The sequence below is a fragment of the Heteronotia binoei genome, chromosome 21, assembly GCF_032191835.1.
Source record: "Heteronotia binoei isolate CCM8104 ecotype False Entrance Well chromosome 21, APGP_CSIRO_Hbin_v1, whole genome shotgun sequence".
Taxonomy (NCBI): domain Eukaryota; kingdom Metazoa; phylum Chordata; class Lepidosauria; order Squamata; family Gekkonidae; genus Heteronotia; species Heteronotia binoei.
This window is the reverse complement of record NC_083243.1, coordinates 84,830,928-84,857,515: the sequence shown is the minus strand read 5'-3', so window position 1 is coordinate 84,857,515 and position 26,588 is coordinate 84,830,928. Positions and strand designations below refer to the sequence as shown.

At 41.4% G+C, this 26,588-nt stretch overlaps 1 protein-coding gene across 4 annotated transcripts in view; it reads right to left on the bottom strand.

The window, feature by feature from the left end:
* DPF3 (double PHD fingers 3) overlaps window positions 1-26,588 on the bottom strand; it is a 328,225-nt gene that overhangs the window by 114,764 nt on the left and 186,873 nt on the right. For all 4 annotated transcript variants that reach the window (XM_060261375.1, XM_060261377.1, XM_060261374.1 and 1 more), the window contains exon 3: window positions 19,515-19,622. In XM_060261375.1, coding sequence (XP_060117358.1) covers window positions 19,515-19,622 — 108 coding nt within the window. The remainder of the gene's footprint in view (window positions 1-19,514; window positions 19,623-26,588) is intronic.

Sequence of the window (26,588 nt, the reverse complement as noted above, 5' to 3'; positions counted from 1 at the left end):
GAACGCTGTAATAAGCTCATCAATCTACAGATATCTTTGGTTGTTTAGCATCCTTCAAGCTGCTCTTAGAGAGAGAGAGAAATGGCAGCTACACTGGAAGGTGGGACAGTAGCAAAGGCATAGTGGACTGAGAGATGGCTTATCTCCATTAGTATGTTCTGTATACATCAGAGCAGTAGGAAACCTATTAAGATTTAGGTAGGAAAGACTGAAAAAGATGGAAGTTGGATATGGTTTGGTTCCAGCTGTCATACTGACAGCTTAGAGTCCTTTTGGGTGTCATTGCTAAGAGAGAGGTAATTGATTTTGTCCATTCAGATATGAAAAGCAAGAACCACAAGAATATATAAACCAGAGATACAAGCAGGGAACCTGCAAGGACATGTGAGAGGTAACTTCACTTTCCCCTGTATCCCCTTCCCCACATCATTTCCTCTTGGCAGCTTCCACATCCTGTCCCTTTGCTCTGCTTCCTTCTCTTTTCCCACTAAGCAAACAACCTTTATTTTATCCCCTCTTCAATTTTATTTCTTGTTTATTTATTTCATTTATACCTCACCTTTCTACCCAATAGGTACCAAAAGCAACTGACATCATTCTCCTGCCTTCCATTTTATCCTTGTAACATGCCTGTGAAGTACATTTGGGTGAGAGAGAGTGTCATCCAGCAAGCTTCCAGAGCAGAGTGAGGATTTGACCCTCAGTCTCTCAGATCCTAAAAACACCCTCCCTTGGAAAAGCCTAGCCTAGTTGCAAAAGGCATGTGGTAGCAAGTTGCTCAGATAAGTTGTGTGGTGGCCACTGTCCCGCCCTGCCAATTTATGCGAATTGTGTGGAGTCTGCCACTGGGCCCAGGTGAGTTGTGTGAGCAACTGCTGCACCTGGGTGGGTTGTACAAACTACATGGCAGCAAGTTGCCCAGTGGTTGCTGTTCGTTCCAAGAAGACCTCCCTCCAGGACAGAAAGGAGGGGAGCAGGAGTGGAGTGGGAGATCAAAATGCCCCCAGGAAAGACCTCCCCCATGCCTTTTACTGTCAAAAAACAAAATTAGAAGGCTGGAAATATGGATGTGGTTGCTTAGCAATTTGCACAATGGCAACTGAAAATTCAGAGGACATTCATTTATTACGGGTACAGGTGCTGCTTCTTTTATTTTGGAGGATAATCTCCCAATTTTTTTAGATCTCAGTTTTTTTAGGAAGATATGCCTTGATTGTTCATGGCCCAAGACTCTGGATTTAAGTATTAGACATACTGACCGTGTAGAACCACCTGCCTGAAGTTCTACTCTGAGTCCAGTAGAGTAGGGATGGGTGGGAACTGGAAAAATGGAGGTCTGTGGAAGTTTATGCTTCATGGGGTTTCTTGCTAAAGAATAAGGCTATAATGAGAGATGTACTTGGAGGATCTTTTATTATCACAATGTTACTTTAAATTCCCAGTTTACCTTTCTATTGCCCATTGCCATATTTTAAGTTTACTTCCATCTTTGAAGGATATTGCAGCTTTTTTGCTTATGGTAGTAAGATAAGCTATAATAATTCTCACTCTGAATTTATAGCAAATGTTGCCTTATACGTTTCCTTATAGCATATAACAGTCGGACTCGACTGTGCAAACAGCGCAAAGAGTCGGACTCAACTGTGCAACTGAACAACAACATAGCATATATTGCTTTAAATGATCACAAATCTTTAGGACTTCCACTTAGTGTTGTCAGATCTGTGTTAGAAAATACCCAGAGACTTTGAGGGTGGATCTGGGAGAGGGTGGGATTTGGGGAGGGGAGGGGGCCTCAGCATGATACAGCATGGAAGAGCCGGTAGCAGCAAATTAGAGCATGCGTGGATCCATGTTGTAAAGAGTAGAGCTGTGGCTCCGTGTAACGTCATGAGAAAGAGTCTGAGGAAGAACTAACTATTGAAACCGTGAGGAGTCCTTTTAAAAGTGGTTCCTTATTCTCTCCGCACCATCACGAGTGAAACACTAAGAAATTAAAAGACTTCACCCACGTCTTCATTAAGTCCTAGTTGAAGAGGCTATCATTCTTTGTGATTGTTGAGAGACTTTGTGGGAAAAATTTCAAGAATGTTCAGTGTTCCTTACTTCTGTTTTTGTTTAACTTCACTAAAAATACATATTTACACGCTTTGCGTGAAACTTTTCTCCAGGGGAGCTGATCACTGCCATCTGGAGGTCAGTTGTATTAAAAAGTGGGAGATCTCCAAGCCCCACCTGGAGACTTGCAGCGCTACCTCCATTGGGTGCTGTTGAATCATTACTGTTTGGAGCAGAGGTGACAGGGAATAGTAGTTACAATCAGAACAAGTTCTCAGAGAAGTGGGTTAAGATCCCTGTTCTGCTATGGAACCTCTTGGACCCGTTATACTATTTTAGCCTAACCTACTTCACAGGGTTGTTGTGTGAGGGTAAACTAGGAGAAGAGAATGTTGTAATAACCACTCAGCTCTGGTTAGACCTCACCTAGAGTATTGTGTTCAGTTTTGGGCACCACAATTTAAGAAGGATCAAGACAAGCTGGAATGTATCAAGAAGAGGGCAATGAAGATGGTGAGGCATCTGGAAACCAAGTCCTATGAGGAAAGGCTGAAGGAGGTTGGTATGTTTAGCTTGGAAAGGAGATGGCTGAGAGGTGATCTTCAAGTCCTTGAAGGGCTGTCATATAGAGGATGGTGCAGACTTGTTTTCTGTTGCCCCAGAAAGTCAGACAAGAACCAATAGACTGAAATAAAACCAAAAGAGTTTCTGGCTGAACTTCCTAACAGAGTGGTTCCTCAGTGGAACAGGCTTCCTTGGGAGGTGGTGGGCTCTCCTTCCTTGGAGGTTTTTAAACAGAGGACATCTGACAACAATGCTGATTCTGTGAATTAGGCAGATCATGAGAAGGAGGGCAGGAAGGGATGCACCAGTGCTTTGTTCCCATGGTCCTTTCTTACACATCCAGGGAAATGCTGATTGCCACTTTGGGATGAATCAGCAATTTTTCTCCAGGGCAGTTTGGCAAGGGATTCTTGAGATTTTTGCCATCTTCTGGGCATTGAGCAAGGGTCACTGGGGGATGTTATGGGGGGGAGGTAATTGTTAAATTCCTTCATTGTGCAGGGGGACGGGTAGGACTAGATGACCCTGGAGGTACCTTCCAAATCTATGATTATACGATAAACCACACTGGGTCTCCCCTGGGCAGAAAAGCAGGGTATAAATAAATAAAGTTATTTCATAGAGCCCTGAAGTATACAGATTCCATTACATAAGCTTCAGAACTTATTACTTTGATGAAGGGTGTGTAATCAGTGCCTCTTTCAAACAGTTTTTATATTCTGTTTAAGGAGCTGGTTGCTAACATATTTGTGTGTGTGTGTGTGTGTGTGTGTCATTTCAGACACAACCGTTTTGGCTCCTGATTGCTAACAATTTTTTTAAAAACCTTTTCATACAAAGTCACTCATGTCCCTTTTGCAAAGCAGGGATGAGCCTTTTTTAAACTGCTTCCTTCCATTTTCAGGTTTTCTTTGTGCTTCTGAATTGTTGCAGTGGCATTTGAAATATTTCAGGTAATTCCGAAAGGGACATTCCCCCCATCTTTTTTCACGAAGTATTCTTTTCCTTCTTTGAAAAAAAGTTATAATTTTTGCACATTCAAATGCTGGCAGTATAACATTGAATAGCTATACTGGTCTAATCCTCCAGTGCAAAAGTTAGAACATTTTTTTTTTCAAAGATGGAAAAGAATGTACTGTGAGAAAAGCCGGGGGAGGGGAGCAGCGTGGTTTGAAACAGCTAGAGTACTTCAGACACAGCTCATTAACTGATTTAAATACACTGTATAGAACCCCCATCCCAATATCATTTTACTCAGAACCAGGTCAACATGTGTGCACATGCCTGAAATTTGTGGTTGATTTCTGCCAATTTCTAGTAGGTCTTGGATGTTCAGAAAGGTGGCTTGCTATTGCCTGCCCCTGCCTCCCAACTCCTGGTATTCCTTGGAGGTCTCCCATCCAAGTACTTGTTGGGGTCAGGCCTGCTTAGCTTCCAAGATCTGACAAGATCAGGCTAGCCTGGGCTATCCAGGTCAGGGTGATAACAATAGAAAGGCAATGAAAAAGGAGCAATGTCTTTTCCTTTCTCATCCTGCATATAGGCTAGAAGCAAGATCCTTTGCTAATATAAACAAGTGTAACTTCAGAAGGACTATGTTTATTCCAATCAGCTACTGATGTGACAGCAGGTCATCTTATTAACTCAAAAACAGTGCATTTGGTGTGTGCGTTTTGGGCATTTAACAAACAATACCATATACTCACGTGTATCTCACTTCCTTTCAATGTCTATTACATTTGCTATTCATCTCATACCTGCTCCCAGATACCCACACAACAACATCTATTGCTTGGAATAAGCTGATGTTTGTCATGCCTGAATGTTTTAGCATAAAAACCCTGTATTTTATTAAGACATCAAGTGTAAAACACAGGGAAATATTGAAATAAATTGCAAACCAGTAAAAACATATTTAATATCCGTCAAGTATAAGATGATTATGAGGCTGTAAAATGTTTACCCGGGAGAAGAATAAAGATGACAGATTGAAAGCATTCACTGCAGAAAAGGGAGAAATAATAGATGGGGACAAAGGAAAATCATGTTACAGCTCTCTCTGCTCTCAATGTATCCATAAAACTTGGCTTGTAACATTCAGACTAGAGTTTAATATCATTTACTACTTATTCCTTTAAAGCATGCTCTGGAGGGGGGAAAATCACTGTTCAAATATTATCATATTTCAACCTTCTAAACAGTTTCATCTGCCAAAGAGACCAATAAAACTGAATAAAATTAAAAGATCATGCTTTTAATGAAATATAGTCCCATATTACTCTAATATATAGTATATAAGGAGCTTTAAAGTGACTCCCAATGCACTGATCACTCTGCTGACTTTACAGATCAAGAGTTTAAATAGATATTACAGTGGACATCTGGCTGCCACTGTCCCACATCTTCCCAGTAATGTCTCGTAAAAGAAAAGTGTGATGTAGCATCACTGCATTTACCTTTTCCCTACCCACGCTTCAATTTATTGGCTGCCACACTTGAAGAGCATGGAGAAATTCTGAACATTCGTGTGGTGGTTTGTTTTTCACTTGATGTTACTGGGAAGATGTGTGAAGGAGATTAAGGCCAGTAGTAGCCATGCAACTATTTAACCAGAAAGTTAACTAGAAAGTTACAAACTAGGAAATTACAAAACTAAAAAGTTACAAACTAGAAGTTTTGCACTGTAGGGTCTGGAGGATTCAGTGTCTCTTCCAGCAGAACACTAAACAGTTGTGCCAAGTTCAGTTTGACATATTTTTGTAAACAGGTAAGAGACTGTGAGCTCCTCTGGAATTCTGACACAGCATGGTGCATGCAGCCACAAAATGACCAGCACAGGGACAAAGCCAGCCACCAAACCATTGCTGCAACTTACACTCACTCACACAGCAAAGATTGTTTTGCTATGATTACAGATGTTGCCAAAGCAACATTTTAAAAATCTGTACAAGCAATCAAATCTTCAGTGACCAATCGTAAGTTTGTTGGATCAAAGGGTCACAACCCACATTCTAAAAACACTTGGCAGGTGCCAGGAAAAATGTCATCAGGTGCCATGGTGCCCAAGTTTACCTCATGGTGCCTCTTGTAAAGCTCAGGTAACTCAGGACCAGTGGAACATAATGTTGACAGTTTGAGTTTTAGGCATAATGCCCCACATTCCCACTTCCAGAATGACCAGAATGGTAGAATTTTAGAAGTCCCAGTACACACACACACACACCTCCAAAATCCCCATCAGCTTTCCACTAACAAATCTAAAAGTTCTGCTATCAGTTCTTCTCAGACTTACTCTATCAGGCAAACCTGGTTTCAACTGTGCCCAAGCAAGTGAAAATAACCAGCATTTGGGTGACCTGGAATGGCAAACTACCCATTCAGGTCCATAGCCACCCCCATGATCAGACCTAACAGGAGAGCCTAGGGTTGCCAGCCTCCAGGTGGGGCCTGGAGATCTCCTGCTTTTACAACTGATCTCCTGCTGGGCAGATCAACTCCCCTGGAGAAAATGGTTGTTTTGAAGGGTGGATTCTATGGCATTGTACCATGCTGAGGCCCCTCCCCAAACTCTCCCCTCTCCCACATCCGCACCCAACGTCCCCAGGTATTTTCCAACACAGACCTGGCAACCCTAGGAAAATCATGTCTCCACTATATAACATAACAGCATGGCTAACAATGCTATAAATACTTGTCATGCTACATGATGCTTATTATGTTACCTCAGCAATTTCCAGCACAGGTACAGAAGAGTTTGTCAGTATGTAAAAGGTACTGCACCACAGGGTAAAGATGAAATGGTATCATGCAAAACAGAATGTTCCATGCCTAAGAAATTCAACTGGTTAAAACTAGGATTCCCAATAATATTTCAGTGTGTTCTGTCCTTTAGTTATAGTGCTTCATGCAAAGAATAACTAATAGCAAGGCCCATTTTAAGCTGGAGGAAAATGGAAGGAATAATCAAGCTGCAAGTTTCTAAAGATGTCGCTGAAAAGTCAGGAACTATAGCCTGTCTAATGATTCTCTATGTCACCTAGAACTGAAAATTGTGTCAACTCCTTTTCAAAGATTTTTGAAATACTGCAGTGCTGGGGGGGAAGGGGGGCATTACTGCAAAGACTCCCCATGGCCCAAGGCCATATTCGTTGACAGCCAGATGCACAGTTGTGGGAGACTGATGCACATAGCCAGAAGTGTTTTGGAGATTTTTCCTGCTGGTTGATCAGATGGCAGAGCAGCTAATCCACTTTTCCATTTAACACAGGCTTGCTTGTTCAGCCAGTTGATCAGCATCTGTGGAAAAAACTTTCAAAACTCTTCTAGCTCTGTGCAGTCTAAACTATCAGTTGGACATTATGCTAATTTGTACAGATATTATATCAATAAATGAGGAAAAAGGTCATTTCAGCAGATCTGTTATTAACTTAGTTTTCAAAATTTGTTTCTCCTTTTTTTGGAACACTGTGAAGAAATCTGTCCACAATTCTATATGTGTATCTCTTAGATAAGTTCATTTCTAACATATACCAGCTTAAATGAAAGCAGCATCAAAGCCAACTCACTCAAAAAAACTGTAATATTACTCCCTCTGCTGGTTCTAAAGCAGTAGTTTTCTATACTGATGCATAAGGAAAATAAATGTTAGGAATGCAGATTCGGCATTCTGCTAAAGAAAACATCATTTAAAATTCGTATACCCCTTTTAAAAACACTAAAACATCCCTCACTGTGAAAAGATAATTATTTTAATAAATGTTGTACTTGGTAGCTGTGAAAGATTTTGGACAATTCAGTGTTTAAAATAAAAATTCTCTATTTCCAGGTCACATCCAGTTAGCATTTGTTCTTGTTTTGCTGGTACAGGAGCCTCTAGTCATGAGCCATAAACATAAAGGTCACGGAAGCTGCTTCACAGCCAGGAGACATCTAGAATGATGCTGGCAGAACACTTGTAATGAATCTGACTGAATGTACTATATAGCCCATTGGAAGACCTATGAAACAGCAGTTACTGCAGTAAAGAAATGTTGCTTCTCTGCAACCATTGCATCAGCAAGTTCATGACCATCCCAGTTTTTAAAGTATCTCAGAATCTAATAATTCCTAAATCTGAGAATTTATTGTATCAGGAACAGATAATTAGCTCTGACACATTAGCAAAGTTTTCTGCTGATTAAAATATGGTGTATACAATCTGATCTGATACTGGTTGTAATATAGGTCAGAAATGACTAATATATTACCTAATTTGTTTATGGATCATTTGGGCCCAGTTAACATTAAGGATGTTGACAGGATCCTGGGATCTGTGAAGGCCCTGGACCCTTGCCTATCTTGGCTGCTAAAACAATGTAAGCTTCACATAAATGATCCCTTGGTGAGTGTGTACCATAAATCAATCACTAACTCAGGGCACCTTCCCTCAGCCATTCAAAAAGACAGTTTCATCCACTATTGGAAAAAAAAATCCCTTCAGAAATATGATGTGGCCAATTACTGCCCAATCTCTAATCTGCCCTTTCTGGTCAAAGTGATTGAGCAAGCAGTAGCAGACAAGCTCCAGATCTATTTAGACAATTCATCTGCTCTGGACTCTTATCAGGCTGGCTTCAAGCTGGACTATGGGACAGAGACAGCCCTGGTAGCTTAAGCTAATGGCCTCTGTCTGAATACAGACAAAGACCATGCCTCTTTGTTGTACCTACAGGACTCATCTGCAGCCTTTGATACAGTGGACTATACCATCTTCTTGAGGTATTTAGAGACAGCAGGTATCAGGGGATGTGCTTTGGAGACCAGTTTTCATCACTATGGGACCTGTCTTGTGGGGTTCCACAGGATACAATCCTATCTCCTGTGCTATTCAAACTCTATGTAAATCTCTGAATAGAAATTTTTCATAACCCTAAGTTTCATTTCCAAGGTTAACAAACAGGGTATCTTCAGCTTGGATTTTTATTAGTTATTATTTGAATGTACATCCCTACAAATAATTATCTCAGCCTCACTTTCCCTCACATCTGCAATATTAGTCAATAATCGTGTTGTGCCTTACAGAAGCCCAGCAACATTGTCTCCCAATTTGTTCCTGGGCACAATTCATGGTGGCGGTGTTCACTTTTAAGGGCCTTTATAGCTTGAGACCCACATGCATACTTGAAGAACCCACTCCCATAAAAAACCTACCCAACCATTAAGGTCATCTTGCAAGGCTCTCTTTTATGTATCCGCAACTTCTAAGTGCTAGCACTACATCCTTAAAGCAGAAAATGTTATGCAGCAATCTTAGAACCATGTCATAAATAAAGATGCCATTGTGGACATTTAAAACCAGAGCACTAGGCAAAGGAGTGACTTAGTCAACCATTCCCATTTTATAGGAATGGCATATGGGAAATAGGTCAATCCTTACAGATGCAACCCTATGCCCACTTAGTTGGGAGTAAGCCCCATTGAACAAAGTGGGACTTCCAAATAAAAATACACTGTGAACTGAATATAGAAACGGCCATCTATCACAAATTTCTTATGGTTATGCCCTCTCCTTCAAAGTGCTTAAGACTGCTATTCATTCACTAAGCATTGACTTAGCAATAGTAATTGTTACAGTTGTCTGATGTATTGAACTTGAAACTTGTTCATGCAATTCATAGTACAATGGGTTGTATGTCACCAATCTATTCCAATGGCTCTGTTGTGTGTTCCTCTGGAGCAAGGAGCATTCAGGGGATGTAAGTGCCTCCTCCTCTGGTGGAAGACTACTGGTGCTGAAAGAAAATGGGAGCACCAGAGGAACAGAGTGGTAGAATGCAACCAACTGGGCCCTTTCATGGAGACTCATGGCAGGGCAGGACTCCATTCATGACAAGCAGAGCAACACACACACATTACCAAAACGGACTGAAATAACAGAATTGTCCAAGATTATTTGTCACCCTCCATCTTGTGGTGTTGTGGCAGCAAATACTAAAGCTGGCTAGATCTTGTCTTAGAATCAGGGTGTGTAATAGAATTAGGTGTTTCAGTTAGGTCACACAAAAATATTCTGGGTTGTCACATTAGAATCTCCCTGTCCAGAAGATCAGCTGCTAAACCTAAAGCAAGTTGACATAAAGGCCTCAGAATAGGGATAAGGAACAATCAGACACGGAACCTTTACTTTTGTTCCCCTTTTTACATTAGTTATGGAAGAGATTCTCAAGGCTGTCTCAGCTTTGGCTCTCCCTCCATCTACATACCGTAGTGCTTCTTAATAACAGTTCATTAATAGTGATAATAAGGATAGCTAGTGGTCCTTACAATGACACTGGCAGAAAACCACTGAAGTGATGAATTTATGCTATACGCCACTGTATATTTGTGGCTGCATTTTCTGATATAATCAGCTCAGATTATCATTATAAAGCTGAACTGGTGAAAGGCAACATATGGGCCATGGGCAACACTGCAAATCTGTAACATGTTTTCATGTCTTCTGAAAGAATCCTGAGAATCTTGGTTTTCAATTTTTGAGGAGAAAAAAGAAATCTTAGTCTTTATGGTTACAGTGATATGTTTGATAATATGGAGCAAAGTTGAAAGACAAAAAAAAGGTGAAATAGTAAAACAAAGGCAGTTCCATGAGTTGCTTTCATATTTTTAAAGAGAAGAATGATACATGATGCAGATCTACAATCAGGATTTCCTGTGGTTCTTTTTAAAGGCAAATGCATGGTGGTGTGGGGGGTGCAGTTCACATCAGAGTGACAGCACAGACAAGGCCGATGTTAAGCCTCTCCCCCACACCATGCATATCATACTTGGGTAGCTGCTGTTTGCCTAGTAAAGGGAAGCAACAGAAAAAGAAATGAATTCATAAGGGAAAATATTTCTGGTAGGAGTAGAAAAGTGGGATTCTAATTTAGGGTTTGGTTGTTGCATAAGAAAACCCCTGATGGGTCTTGGCTCTTTTTAAAGGGAGAGGGTCTGCTTCTAATCTTATTGTCCTATTTGGCCTGCAAATTCAACTAACGTATAAACCATTAACTTTTTTTCCTCTCCATCAAGCACCTTCCTCCCCCCCCCCCCCCCCCGTCAAACCAAGAAGCCTATAACAGTTGATAGCCCAGCTGGAAGTCAGGGCAATGGAGCTATCACCCAGCCAATTGCAGAAAGGAATGTCTTTCTGACTCAGCTCAAGTTCCTGATAGGCAGCCCCCAGAATTACACTAATATGGAGGCCAAACCCATTAATAGTGGGAAGGCCTTGTTTGCTGACAGAGTGCTTCACTTCACAAGGGAATCCCACAGGATTTTTTTCTTCTTTCAGGTTTGACAAAATATTAAGCACACTTATGTATTGCTAAGCATATTGATTTTTAAGAAAGATTACATGTATGTCTATTTTTTCCAGTTGAGAAAAACTGTCACTGACACAGAGCTCAGTGAGAAGGAACAGAGTACCCTAGTGAACATAAGGCCTGATAGAGTCACACCAAGGTCCCTGTGGTCCAGCATTCTGTTTCCAGTAGCGTGCAGTCAGATTCCTTTGGATGATCACAGACAGGGCCCTTTCTCCTGTTTGTCCTAAACATCTGCTATTCAGAAGAATACTTCCTTTTAAAAGGTTTAGTTTCCCCCCCCCCCCCCCCCCGTGGTGAAAAAACTATACCTCTTTATTTCTGATGTGGATTCGTATGTCTCTTATAGAGCAGCACTGTTCACCCTTGGCAGCCAAGAAAATTTGGGTTCAAGCTGCTCTTAATAGTTGAGACTCCTTCACCAGTACACAAAGAAGGTGCTAATCTGTTCAGGTGAACTTTTACATTTTTGTAACATTATAACTTTGTCATTTGTAGTTCTTTGTTCATGTTTTACTTGTATGTTTTATCTGTTCAATTGTGATGGTCTTTGGCTACATAAAATAAACATTCTTGAACCTTTAACCAGAAGCAGACTGCCTTTTAACACTGAGTTAAAATTAACTGTTTAGGACTATTAACTTATATAATTATTTTAAAAAGCAATCTAAGCTCATTGCTAACACCAAACCTTGCAGTAAGGGGTATTAATGTTAATTACTTGTTGCATGAAGACCGCATTACCAGAAGGCAGGATTGGATTCCATCATTGCTTTGCTGCTATCCTGTGTCCATCCTGTGTCCATCTGGGGGTGGGGACCTGTCCCACATCCAGCAGTTCCTATGGTGGTTGGCACTGCCCACATTCCTCTGTGGCATGCAAGCATGACCATGCCCGGTCCAGTAGTTCCCAATGCCTATTTCCAGCCTAACTGGACTGAGGTGGAGAAGATGCTCCTGTAGGGGCAGGTGGCCAAGCATGCCAGTGTGGCCCTCACCACTGCCAGGGTTAGCTCCACCACTGCTGACACCCATACCTTCTGACACATGGCAATGGAGCACATCGCTGCTCTTGACCACATGGTGCATACAGAGCTGACCAACATGAAGTGGTAGAATGATACTTGGAGGTGTGTGCATGCCCTCATGGCACAGGGCATTCCAAGTGACTAGGGCAGGGGTGGCCAACAGTAGCTCTCCAGATGTTTTTTGCCTACAGCTCTCATCAGCCCCAGCCATTGGCCATGCTGGCTGGGGCTGATGGGAGTTGTAGGCAAAAAACATCTGGAGAGCTACTGTTGGCCACCCCTGGACTAGGGCATGGTAGAGGGGTCTGCCTGGTGCTCCATGCAGTCAACCCACCTATTGTAATAATGGGGCTATGATGCTGAAGTCCAGTCTGGTGGGCACATAGGCTGGTGACACAGTTCATTCCCTGGGGACTTGTGAGGATGCGCCACAAACCCCTGCCCTTTTTCCCTGCTCAGTGAAGAGGCCAGGGCCTTTGAGGGTCAGATCTGCAGCCTAGCAACTCAGATGATGATCAATGCACACGCCCTGATGAAGGGGACAATTGTCCCACTGAAAGCCATTTGGACCCTCTGACTGGCCCCTGTGGTGGGCCTCCAGATGGTCATAATGTTACAACATTCCCCACGGTTGTCTGCCAGGAGGAGATGGAGATCAATGAAAGGTAGGGTTGCCAACTCAAGTGTGGCCTGGATCTTCAGACTACAGAAATCAGTTCCCTGAGAAAACAGCAGCTTTGGAATGTGGAGTCTATGGAAGCACATCCCCACAGAGTTCTCTCCCTTCCCCAAACTCCATATTTCCCAGGTTCTGGTATCCAATCCCCAGGAATTTCCCAACCTGGAACTGGCAATCCTAATGATAGTGCCACCACCTCAACTATGGCCACTGCTGGGACAGATGGTAATGCTAGTGAGGTCCTGTAGGGTGTGTGTGTGACTATTTCCTCTGTGTGATACGACCAGGCCAGGTTCCCTCAACTGATGAGGTTTTGCCGTTGTCTTCTCCCAGATCCTGTTGCCCTACTTTTCTCTGCCAGTGTCTTGGAACACTTATAGGCCCTCAATCCTTCAAGGGGCATCATTGATTATTTTCTGGACCCTGGGAATTGGTAACTCTCCAGAACATCTAGGTGTGCCCAGGCCAACACAGGAAATGGAATTCATGTCCTCAGATGGAGGGAGTAATGAGAGGAAGGGATGGCAAGGTGTGGTTGCATCCTAGTTTGTCTCCTGGTGTGGTAGCTGATATGACTCCTAGTGAGACTGCTGACTTGGATCTTGTGTCTGTTCCCAGAGGCTCAGGACTGCACAACTCATTCTTCCCACCTTTATAGTCATGTGAGCATCCACTGAGGAGAAACAGCTAGAGATCAGGCAGGAATTGAAGGATGCTCTGTCCTGGGGTTATCAGTGCTTGGGTGACCTTGCTGGGGGTTAGGGGGTGGCTAATGGCCGCCATGAGTGACTGTAGATTATCACTGGAGATATAGATGAGTGTCAGGCACATGTATGTATCAGCAGTGGTCCATAGCCTTGCACCTAGCCTGCCCCTGGTGCCACCCCTCCCAATCCACCCTGGGGTGCCTGCCACCCCCAGCACCTGGGATCCCCTGGGTGGGCCCACAGGGACAGCACCACCAACATAGCCATGGTGCTGGGAGACATGGCTGCTTCTGAGCCCCACGAGGTGTGGCCAGCCCCATGTTTCTGAGATGGTGTTCAGTAGGCCAGTCTTCCCTGGGGCTAGGGATGCCGCTGTGCTATTGGTGATGGTGTGCTGGGTAGAAATGGGCACAAACTGGGAAAATGCAGTTCAGTTCATGATTCATGGTGTGCCCTGTTTACGAACCATGAACCATCAAGAACTTTTAGCTGCCTTACAAACAGGTTTGGTTTGTGAGGTGGTAGAATGGCCCTCTGGTGTGATACAAGCACCAAACTCACAGGAGATCTCCAGCTGACTCTCCTGCCCACCAAGTTTGGTGAGGATTGGATTTTTGGGATCTTGGGCACCAAAGCAGGTGCCCATCTGTCATTTCCCCATAAAGCACATTCTTGGGGGCACCTTTGGAGGGGGCTGGAACTCAGACCTCGTAAATCCAATTGTCACCAAACTTGCCGGACACTTAGAGCAGAGTCAGCTGGAGATCACCTGCAGGTCTGATGTCTCTAGCTTGCAGAGGAACCATTCTATGCACTCCTGAACTTCCTAAATCTGAGCTTATCAAAATGACAGGTGGTCATTTTTGACAGGTGCAGGTTCAGGAGTGTACTGGATGCTAGCTAGAGACACCAAACATGGAGGGCATATAGAGGAGCATCCAGGGGGAGGTCCCCTGTGAGTTTGGTGTCTCTACATAAGAACATAAGAGAAGCCATGTTGGATCAGGCCAATGGCCCATCCAGTCCAACACTCTGTGTCACACAGTGATCAAAAAACCCCAGGTGCCATCAGGAGGTCCACTAACGGGGCCAGGACACTAGAAGCTCTCCCACTGCTGCCCCCTCAAGCACCAAGAATACAGAGCATCACTACCCCAGACAGAAAGCTCCATCTATACCCTGTGGCTGATAGCTACTGATGGACCTCTGCTCCATATGCTTATCCAATCCCCTCTTGAAACTGTCTATGCTTGTAGCTGTCCCCACCTCCTGTGGCAGTGAATTCCATGTGTTAATCACTCTTTGGGTGAAGAAGAGTTATCATTTTATCATTTCTAACCCAAGTGCTCAGCAATTTCATTGAGTGTCCACGAGTTCTTGTATTGTGAGAAAGGGAGAAAAGTACTTCTTTCTCTACCTTCTCTATCCCATGCATCTCTAGTTTGCACATGATAAATTCCATACACTCCTAATCCTCCTGAACCTGCACCAGTGTGGTCATTTTGACAGAAGCAGGTTCAAGAGTGTATAAATCAGATCCTCTGCATGCTAGAGACGTCATCACAGGGAACCTCCCCTGGACACTCCTCCATATGCCCTCCAAGTTCTTGCTTTGAAGTTCTGTAAACATTTTGATTGAGCAGAGATAGTCTGTCTGGAAATGTATTTGCTAATGAACTAGCATGAACCTCCATGAACAGCTTGAAAGTTCATCAACAGTTCATGCTGGTTGACCTGCCACAAACTTGACACAACAAACCATTAATCAGCTAAAATGTGTCATGAACTTTAATTTGTGAGCCACTTGATGCCCATCCCTACTGCAGAGAGTTGAGCCCTCCTTCCCATTTGTGTTGCCACATCTGTTACACTTTATAGGCTCTCTGCCTTTGGGGGGAGAAGCAGGGGCCCATGAGAGTGTCATCAGACAGCCCCTCCCCTCATGTGTCCCAATATTGGCTCGTTGTGGCTGCCACGACAGTGCTTTTGTGCCCTTGTTCAGCCACAACAGTGCTATTTCTGAGGGTTCCAACACTGGCACAGCTCCACTGCTGAAACATTTGTTTTCTCCCTTGCTTGTGCAGAATCCCCTCATGGAAAGGTCTAGTGGCAACCCTGTTCTATTGGCAAATCCCATCACCACCACAGCAGCCCTCAGTCCTGGACCACCCATCTGTTGATAACTGTAGACAGCGTATTGTTCCTGTGATATCATCAGGTTTTTTTCTTACAAAAGTAACATTACTCAACTCCTGATCATGTTATATTGCAGCATTACAGAGTCCACACCACAGTTAAAGGTAAAGGTAAAGGTAGTCCCCTGTGCAAGCACCAGTCATTTTTAACTCTGGGGTGACGTTGCTTTCACGTTTTCACGGCAGACTTTTTATGGGGTGGTTTGCCATTGCCTTCCCATGTCATCTACACTTTCCCCCCAACAAGCTGGGTACTCATTTTACCGACCTTGGAAGGATGGAAGGCTGAGTCAACCTGGAGTCGGCTACCTGAACCAGCTTCTGCTGGGATCAAACTCAGGTCATGAGCAGAGGGCTCCGACTGCAGTACTGCAGCTTTAGCACTCTATGCCACGGGGCTCTTCACAGTTAAAGGCTACCCCATAACAAATATTTAGCATTTGATCATAGGAGATAAGAATCAATAATTATCATTAAATGAATCACAATTAAATTATAATTAAATGAATATGTACAGACAGGAGTACAAGTTAAATGGTACAGTGCTGGACAATAATAATGACATTCAGTTTCAAAGAATTTGGTTATGGTTAGAAAAGAAGCTAAGAGAAAACATAGGAGTATGAAAATGACTTTTTGTCTATGTTTGGTTGTTATTGCTATTTTAAATTAAATTATATTATTCATATGTAGCTGTGTCATGCATTGAAAAGTATGTAATGAACATAGCAGAAAAGAGCAAGAGTCTAGTAGCATCTTAAAGATTAACAAAATTTGTGACAGGGCATGAGCTTTTGTGATTCACTGCTAACTTCTTTAGAACCTTCAGTATTTAAAGAAGCGATCAGTGATTCACAAAAGTTCATGCCCTGTTGTGTTGTCTTTTAATTGTGTTAAGTCTTTTAAGGTGCTACTGGACTCTTCCTCTTTTATAGAGCTTTTTTCCTTGAAAAAGAGGAAAATGAAGGAGAAACACATGAACTAATGAACTTTTAAACATTTTTTGGATAATTTTGTTTCCACAAAAGGGTTCTGGAACACGATTCCGCTGCATTCTCTCTGAAAAAAAGCCCTGACAGACAACCATGTCTACCTATCTTGATCTATGTAATGATCATTTTTACTATGGTTTACTATTGTCACATTTATTATACACCTCAGTTACTATCCTGCTAGGCAGCCAATACTTTGGTTTTAATTATTGACCATCTGGCCACATTCTATAACTAAACCAAATAAAATTCCCAGATTCAAATATTTTCAATTTTGCAACAGTTCAAATAGTTAAAATATAATCGTTATCTCCCTGGTGAATGAAGTTGATTCTCTGAGTTTAACTAACTAGACACCTAAACCCTCACAGTTTGTCAGATCCAGGTGGATAGCTGTGTTTGTCTGAAGCAATAGCTTGAAAAATGGACTTAAATATGATTGTGTCTTACTGCATTTTGGAAACTATATGTGCCTTAAAAACAATAGATACTACAAATATAAAAACCATGAGGCACTCTGGCTGTCACCTATACTCAAACTTCAAGCACCATTGAACCCTCTTTTTCTGATAAAAGTACAGCACTGGGCACCATACAGTATAACTTATTCTCTGTAATGGCTCTCCAATAGGTACATGCCTGCAACAGAGATCAAAGCTGATCTAGCTGTCATGGCACTCATCCTCTGATGTATTTTGGTTCTATGAAAATTAAAATTTTCAGAATTTCTTGTGAGACACTGTGACAGTTAAGTCTGTCCTCACTCAGACAACTTCTGACCCAACAATACAACAGCACATGTCCCTTTTGAGAAATACTGCAACTGGCTGAAGTACATGAGAAGTCACTTCATGCAAACAGCTTCCCATATGAAGTTGTACCCTAATTCTTGTTGTCAAACAGAAAACAATGCCATTGTTGTAACTGAATGTAGATTTGTCCATAACAAAGATTCATTGGGGTATACCATATCACCTGAGAGATATACAGTATGTCACAGAAGTGAGTACACCCCCTCACATTTTGTAAATATTTAAGTATATCTTTTCATGTGACAACAATGAAGAAATGACACTTGGCTACAATGTAAAGTAGTGAGTCTACCGCTGGTATAACAGTGTAAATGTGTTGTCCCCTCAAAATTACGCAACACACAGCCATTAATGTCTAAACTACTGGCAACAAAAGTGAGTACACCCCTAAGTGATAATGCCCAAATGGGCTCAAGTAGCCATTTTCCCTCCCTGGTGTCATGTGACTCGTTAGTGGTACAAGGTATCAGGTGTGAAGGGGGAGCAGGTTATCGCTCTCACTCCCACATACTGGTCACTGGAAGTTCCACATGGCACCTCATGGCAATGAACTCTCTGAGGATCTGAAAAAATGAATTGTTGCTCTACATAAAGATGGCCTAAGCTATAAGAAGATTGCCAAGACCCTGAAACTGAGCTGCAGCACGGTGGCCAAGAACACACAGCGGTTTAACAGGATAGGTTCCACTCAGAACAGGCCTCGCCATGGTCGACCAAAGAAGTTGAGTGCCCATGCTCAGCGTCATATCCAGAGATTGGCTTTGGGAAATAGACATATGAGTGCTGCCAGCATTGCTACAGAGGTTGAAGGGGTGGGGGGTCAGCCTGTCAGTGCTCAGACCATACGCCGCACGCTGCATCAAATTGGTCTGCAGGGCTGTCATCCCAGAAGGAAGCCTCTTCTAAAGATGATGCACAAGAAAGCCTGCAAATGGTTTGCTGCAGACAAGCAGACTAAGGACATGGATTTCTGGAATCATGTCCTGTGGTCCGATGAGACCAAGATAAACTTATTTGGTTTAGATGGTGTCAAGCGTGTGTGGCAGCAACCAGGTGAGGAGTACAAAGACAAGTGTGTCTTGCCTACAGTCAAGCATGGTGGTGGGAATGTCATGGTCTGGGGCTGCATGGGTACTGCCAGCACTGAGGAACTACAGTTCATTGAGGGAACCATGAATGTCAACATGTACTGTGACATACTGAAGCAGAGCATGATCCCCTCCCTTCGGAGACTGAGCTGCAGGGCAGTATTCCAACATGATAACAACCCCAAACACACTTCCAAAATGACCACTGCTTTGCTAAAGAAGTTGAAGGTAAAGGTGATGTACTGGCCAAGCATGTCTCCAGACCTAAACCCTATTGAGCATCCGTGAGGCATCCTGAAACAGAAGGTGGAGGTGTGCAAGGTCTTTAACATCCACCAGCTATGTGACATCGTCACGGAGGAGTGGAAGAGGACTCCAGTGACAACCTGTGAAGCTCTGGTGAACTCTATGCCCAAGAAGGTTAAGGCAGTGCTGGAAAATAATAGTGGCCACACAAAATATTCACACTTTGGGCCCCATTTGGACATTATCACTTAGGGGTGTACTCAATTTTATTGCCAGCAATTTAGACATTAATGGCTGTTGCGTAATTTTGAGGGGACAACACATTTACACTATTATACAAGCTGTAGACTCACTACTTTACATTGTAGCCAAGTGTCGTTTCTTCAGTGTTGTCACATGAAAAAAATATACTTAAATATTTACAAAATGTGAGGGGGTGTACTCACTTCTGTGACATACTGTAAATGTTACCCACTCAAACTTCTCACTTTTAAAATGGAGGAAGAAAACTAGGTCCTGATATAAATATCCTGCACTGCAAATTACAGCTGCCCCTGAATTTAGAACAGAAGGGCTTTTTTAATGTCTTCAATACAAAACAACAACATGACACAATAGATTCTAAGAAATCCTCAAGTTTTAAAAAAAGGATAAGGAAAGATAAAGTAGCAACACCAAAATCCTTGCGGTTGTGTATGGCAGAGACATACACACCCACACATACCCCTTATGAACCATGATTGCTGCATACTCAGTAAACAGGGTAAATGAGGTGGAGTTGGAGGAGACAAGACAGCACCTACCAGGTTTAATCTCCAGCAATTTCAACCTAGAGTCTTCAGGAGGATGTAAACGTCTCTTTTTGCGCCAGCAGCGAGCTGGATATGTATAGAGCTGACCTGGGGCTAGTCCTGAGGGTTAAAAACAGTAAACAAGAAAATAAAGCATTGCATTCTTAGTTTAGTTGTAAGATTCTCATTAGATTCTCTAGATTCCCGATTTACTGATTTACATGTCCTGAATAATATGTTTATTATATTATATGTAGATTTCTAACCCACTTCTCACTAACCCACTTAAAAGCAATCAAAGCCATTAATCAAAATAATTTTTTTAAAAATAACAATTTAATATTGTAAAATTATCTTTTTAAAATCATACCTTTCAGAGAGTGTCTGCCCCTGTGTAAAAAACAAAGAGGAACCTGATGGACTTGACATGGCATCTAAAAGGCAGTGCTCGTAGGCATCTACATTACCCCCATGGTATGTATGACACATGATTCCATCCTTTGTCCCATATTGTATAACAGGCAACTGAAACTGTGATGAAATTGGAGATCTGGACTCATTATTCATCAATAAATGGATGGCACCTTAACTCTATTTCTGCTTTTCAGCAGTTGAGACAATGGATGCCTTGAGTAAGAGTTTGAAAGCCATAATGAATTGCAGAAGGGCCAATAACCTAAATCTTAATCCAGACAAAACCATGTTGCTTGCCTGACAAAAGGGCAGAGCTAGCATAAGGATTTTAAATAGCAACTGGTTCCTGGAACATTTGCAGTAGATTGAAGGGGACTTGGGACTAAAATTCCCTTTAAAGATGAAGTAGTTGTTTGGGTAGGATTGCTGGCTCTAGGTTGGGAAATTCCTGGAGATTTGGGGACAGTACCTGGGGAGAAGGAAGTATGGGGGACGAAGTTCAGTGGGGAAGTGATGTCATATGGTCTGCCTCTGTGCAGAGGAATTAACCTCTGTAGTCTGGAAATCAGTTGCAATTCCAGAACTCCAACCCCACCTTGAGGTCAGCAACTCTGCGCTTCAGGCAGTAGACAACTCAGGAGGGACCACTAGCTTTGAGCCAAATAACATGTGATGCTGGTGTTCCATAATAGGAACTAAAAGGTAAAGGTAGTCCCCTGTGCAAGCACCAGTCGTTTCCGACTCTGGGGTGATGCTGCTTTCACAACGTTTTCACGGCAGACTTTTAACATAAATAGTGTCCACAGCCTAGATATCTCCCAGAATTACAACTAATCTCCAGATGGCAGACTTCAGTTCCCTTAGAGAAAATGGCTGTTTCGGATAGTGGACTCTGGCATTATTCCGCCCCCCCACACACACACACACACCAAGGTCCCTTCTCAGGCTGCACCTCAAAACCTCCATCAATTTCTAAACCTGGAGCTGACAACTGTAGTTCACAGTGTTAAGGATGGGGAGCTTAACTCCCACCTCCCATCACATCATTTCCCCACTGGAAATTCCTTGCTGGACTGCTTTGAGGTCTGCGGGCAGTGGTGGGGGCAGGCACATTCCATCACTGAGTTCTAGCACTGCATTTAGCTTGGCCTTTAGAATGTTTTAGCTGGAGTTCTAGCAACCCCAAGGGCTGTTCTGTCACTTTTTAAAAATAAGCTTATAGAGAATAAGAAACCAGTCAATTAATACAATTTAAATCGCACAGAAGGGTGCCCAGGAGCAGCCGCTGTCCTTCTCACATGATATAAAGGCCCCACTGAACAGCTGATCAGTGGACCCTTTCACTGGCATAGGAAGGGAAGCTGCTTCTGGGCACCCTTCAGCACAATTTAAGTAGCCTGAGAGCCCGTCCAGCTTTCACCCCAGCCCCTCAGAAGGAGAAAGAGGAGGCCACAGTCGGGGGGGGGGGGGGGGAGAAAACAAGCAAGTGCTGCTTAGAATGCATGGGAGAGGCAGGAGCAGCTGCTGGTCTCCTGCATCCCACCTGCTAGGAGGCCTGCTGGGAAGCACACTGAGAGACCTGCCCCCACTGCCACAAGTCACATGGGGGGCATCCAATTCAGTGCCTCCCCCAGGGCTGCCGCCCTAGGCAATGGCCTAAGGTTGCCTAGCAGGTGCACCAGTCCTGACTGTGTTTTTTTTTTTAAGTTTGCCTTCCACTAAGGGGAAACAAAACCAAATTTTCCAAATGAAACCCAAGTTTTCCTTGGTTATACGCTGATATAATGACAGCCCAGGTAACAAGTTGCAAATAAATAGAACTAGGATGTCTTCAACTTTCCAGCTAAATGTGAGGATAGGAAGGGGGAGATGATGTGAGCTGGAGAACTTCCAGGCTCATTCATATCATGAACAAGCACAGCCATTCTGAAATATCCAGGTTTCTGGCAACATATGTGTGGATGCAATTTAGCCAATCTACTCTACTTTTTCTCAAGGCTGAAAAATTCTGGGGTGATCCACAAAGAAATGGTAAACTGCAGAGTCACTGGGGTCTACAAGATTGTGCTAGCACAAGCAGCTTTCATAACTGAACTTTTTGGTGACAGGAAATTTATTCAGTCTGTATCCTGGGATGAGCAGTCATTCTGATATGATCTCTCCCAGCCATGCTTCCTCTGTCTTCTGCATGGCCTTGCCTAATGTAAGAAAGGATGTTCCCCAAAGAAAAATAAATTATTTTGCCATTCTTTTACTATTGAAAAACATCATTAATTGCACACTGACTTCATGCCAAAATATTCCATTGGGGCCCCAAAATATCAGAAAACTAGTTTAACATATTTCCATTTGAGAATAATAAATTTATTTAATAATTTTAATCAAGTAAACTTCAGTTTAACTAACATATAAATAAACAAATGCCAAGTGCTTGTTTTTTTTTGTGACCAAACTTTTTATTCTGCAATATATTGAAATAAATTCATCTATTCAAATTCAAATATACTTCTCCAATACATTACATATTTTCTTCCCCCCCCCCACTCTTATTCATGACCTCCGCCGGTACTTAAAACAAATTAACAGCATATTAAAGGTAAATTCACAATTATAAAATCTTTAGAAAAAAAATTATAATTCACTAACCTTTTCTCTAATAATCACTTAACACTTATTAAACACAACACTCATAATTATTAATTCAGTTCCAGAGTTCCCCCTATCTTAGTCTTATCTTAACTCTCATATATATATATTTACCAAGTAGCTATGTTTTACTAATGCTTGTATCACAATTCCTCTTTATCATTAAAAGTTCAATTAATGTTATCATACGCTACTAAATATCTTTTCACCGTTATAAAATCTTTACACAAAGAGTTATCTTTCAATAACCTTTTCTCTATGATTCACTTAGTATTTGTTAAACACAAATCTCATAATTATAGAATCAACTCCGGAATTCCAGCTGTCTTAATCTTATCTTAACTCATATATGTATAATTACCATGTAACTACATCCTACTAAATCAATAATCGCGATTTTTCTTTATCATTTAAAGTTCAATTCATGTTGTCATAAACTACTAAATGACTCTTCACCCTCCATTGTACTTCCACGTAACTTTGAAATTTACTCCAGTCTTCTTTAAACTTCTCTGTATTGTTGTCTTTTAAGATTCTAGTAAGTTTGTCCATTTCACTCCAGTTAAGAACCTTTAAGACCCAGTCCCATTTTTCAGGTATTCTGTCTTGCTTCCACATTTGCGCATACAATGTTCTCACAGCTGAAAGCAAATACCACAACAATGTTCTGTCTTGCTTTGGAAAGCTTTCCATTTGTAATCCTACTAGAAAGACATCTGGTGCTCTCCTAATATTATAACCCAAGATTTTCGAGATCTCCTGTTGAATCATTGTCTAAAATTGTTTCACCTTCTCACAAGTCCACCACATGTGGTAGAAAGAACCTTCATGTTTTTTACATTTCCGACTCCTATCTGAAGCTTAATTGCTCATTTTTGTTAGCTTTTTAGGTGTCATGTACCATCTGTACAGCATTTTGAAACAGTTCTCTTTTATGTTATAGCACGTTGATATTTTCATTGAATTCTTCCATAGGTGTTCCCACGTCTCCATCTGTATTTCTTTATTAAAGTTAATCGCCCATTTAATCATTTGAGGCTTCACCACCTCCTCTTCTGTAGACCATTTCAATAACAGTTTATATATCCTTGAGATCAATTTTTCATCCTCGCCCAACAGCATTTTCTCCATTTCTGTTTTCTCTCGTCTTATACCTGTACTCTTAATGTCTTTCTCTATCAAGCTTTTAATTTGTAACAGCTGAAACCAATCAAACTTGTCCTGCAATTCTTCAACCGATTTCATTTCAACTTTGCCCCCCTTGAACTTTAGCAGTTGTTCGTATGATGCCCATTTCCCTTCCCTTACACTTTGCGGCATACTTATTACTTTTTACATCAAAAAAGAACTAGAACCTAAACTGGTTTTTAAAGACAATGATGGCAGATACATTGCAGTGGAGGTGTTGATAAATGAAAAAAAAAAAAAAACCGTTGTTGTTGGGCTTATATGCCCCTAACGGGGCGAAGGATGTTTTCTTTAAAGACATTTTGCAACAACTTAATCAAGTGACTCATGAACAGGTTATGTTAATGGGAGATTTCAATGGAACCATTAACAACTCTCTGGACAGATCTGGAAACAAAAAGAAGAAAGATGGGAAGCTACCAAAGTCCTTCTTCGATTTAACAGAGCAAGAAAGTCTGGAAGACATTTGGAGAAAGTTTAATCCTAATGTACGTGACTATACCTTTTTCTCAGCAAGACATAACTCCTTCTCAAGAATTGATATGTTATGGTCCACGAAGGACTTGGGACTTATTACAAATAAGATGGAAATTCTTCCGAAAATGGGTGCAGACCACAATCCACTAATGTGGTCAGCGAAGGCTATGAGAAAGAGCAGAAGATGGAGACTAAATGAGGATTTGTTGCAAAAAGTGGAAGTAGTGAAATCTCTGGAAAAAGAAACTAAAGCTTTCTTTCAAGCAAATGAAGACAAAGAGGTTAAAACACAGACCGTTTGGGATGCGTATAAAGCAGTGATGAGAGGATTACTAATCACATTGAACAACAAAGACAAAAGAGCTAAAGAAAAGCAATTGAAAGACTTACAAGCAGAAATAGGCAAAAAAGAAAAAGATCTAAAAAAACGACCGGGGAAAAAGAAAATAATGCGAGAAATCACAATTTTGCAGAATCAGTTGAAACATTTAATGAACAAGGAGGTGGAATGGATGCTAAAAAAGTTACAGCAAAAATCATTTGAAGGTGCCAACAAACCAGGGAAATATTTGGCTTGGCAACTTAAGAAAAAAAGGGAGAAAAAGTTTGTAAATAAAATTTGTGTGGAAGGGAAAGAAATTGTAGATCAAGCTGGAATTAAAAGGGAGTTCTTTAAATTTTATGCCAAATTATATAAAGGTCAACAGATAAAAAAAGAAAATATTGATGCCTATTTGCAAAGATTAAACGTGAAACCCTTGAATGATAATATGGAAAAAATCTTTAATAAGCCAATTGAGAAGGTTGAAATTGAAGCAGCGATTTGTTCAATGAAATTAGGCAAAGCTCTAGGTCCAGACGGCTTTTCAGCAAAATTTTATAAAGTCTTGGCGGATGTACTAATAACTAAAATGCAAAAGTTGATGAACTGTATTAGAGAAGATGGGATGGTACCAGATTCTTGGAAAGAAGCGATTATTTCATTAATACCGAAAGAAGAAAGGGACTCCACGAATGTTAAAAACTATAGACCGATTTCACTACTGAATAATGATTACAAAATATTTGCTAGAATTCTAGCGGAAAGACTCAAACAGCATTTAAACAGGAAGAACAAGCAGGCTTTCTCCCTAGGAGGCAAATAAGGGATAACATAAGAAATGTAATAGACATTGTTGAATACTATGAAAAACATCCAGAAAAGGAGGTGGCTTTATTTTTTGCGGATGCGGAAAAAGCTTTTGATAATCTTAACTGGGACTTTATGTTTGCAGTTATGGAGAAAATGAATTTAGGAGACGATTTTATAAGGATGACTAAAGCAATATATACAGAACAACAGACAAAACTCTGTGTGAATACTGACTTAACTGAACAACTGAAAATCAGCAAAGGCACAAGACAAGGTTGCCCTCTATCTCCATTGTTGTTTATAATGACCCTAGAGGTCTTGTTGACTCAAATTGATGAAGATAGTGAAATAGAGGGATTGAAGTTGAAAGGTTTCTCCTATAAATACAGAGCCTTTGCAGACGATGTGATGTTCATCAATGAGAATCCAGTACAAGTGGTGCCTTTGTTGTTAAAGAAAATTAAAGAGTATGGTGAGATAGCTGGCTTTTATATTAATAAAGAAAAATCGAAAATCCTTACTAAGAATCTGACACTAAACAAACAGAAAGAATTACAAAATGCCACTGGATGTGAAGTTGCCTCCAAAGTAAAATATTTAGGTGTGGAGATGACGATGAAAAACATTGACTTATATAAGAACAATTATGAAAAGCTCTGGCATAAAATAGAAAGTGATATGTTAAAATGGAATAAACTAAACATATCTATGCTGGGGAGGATATCTGCAATTAAAATGAATGTTCTACCAAGGATGATGTTTTTATTTCAAACTATCCCAATAGTGAAAGATAAGAAACAATTTAATCTGTGGCAAAGAAAGATTTCAGAGTTTATTTGGGCGGGCAAGAAACCAAGAATCAAAATGAAAATCTTAACAGATGCGAAAGAAAGAGGCGGCTTCCAACTACCTGATTTAATGCTATATCATGATGCAGTTTGTTTGGTATGGATTAAAGAATGGATGACTTTGACTAACAAAAAATTATTGGTGCTAGAAGGTCATGGAAATATCTTTGGTTGGCATGCGTATATGTATTACGGGAAAGAGAAGATGGACGGTTTTTTTTCACATCACTATATAAGGAGGAGTTTGCTGAATACTTGGAAAAAATATAGTAAGTATGGAGATGAGAGGAAACCACTTTGGATTGTGCCAAATGCCAAGTGCTTGTTCAACATCCCACTACCTTTGTTTTCTTCAATATCTTTATAAATTATTTGGATGAA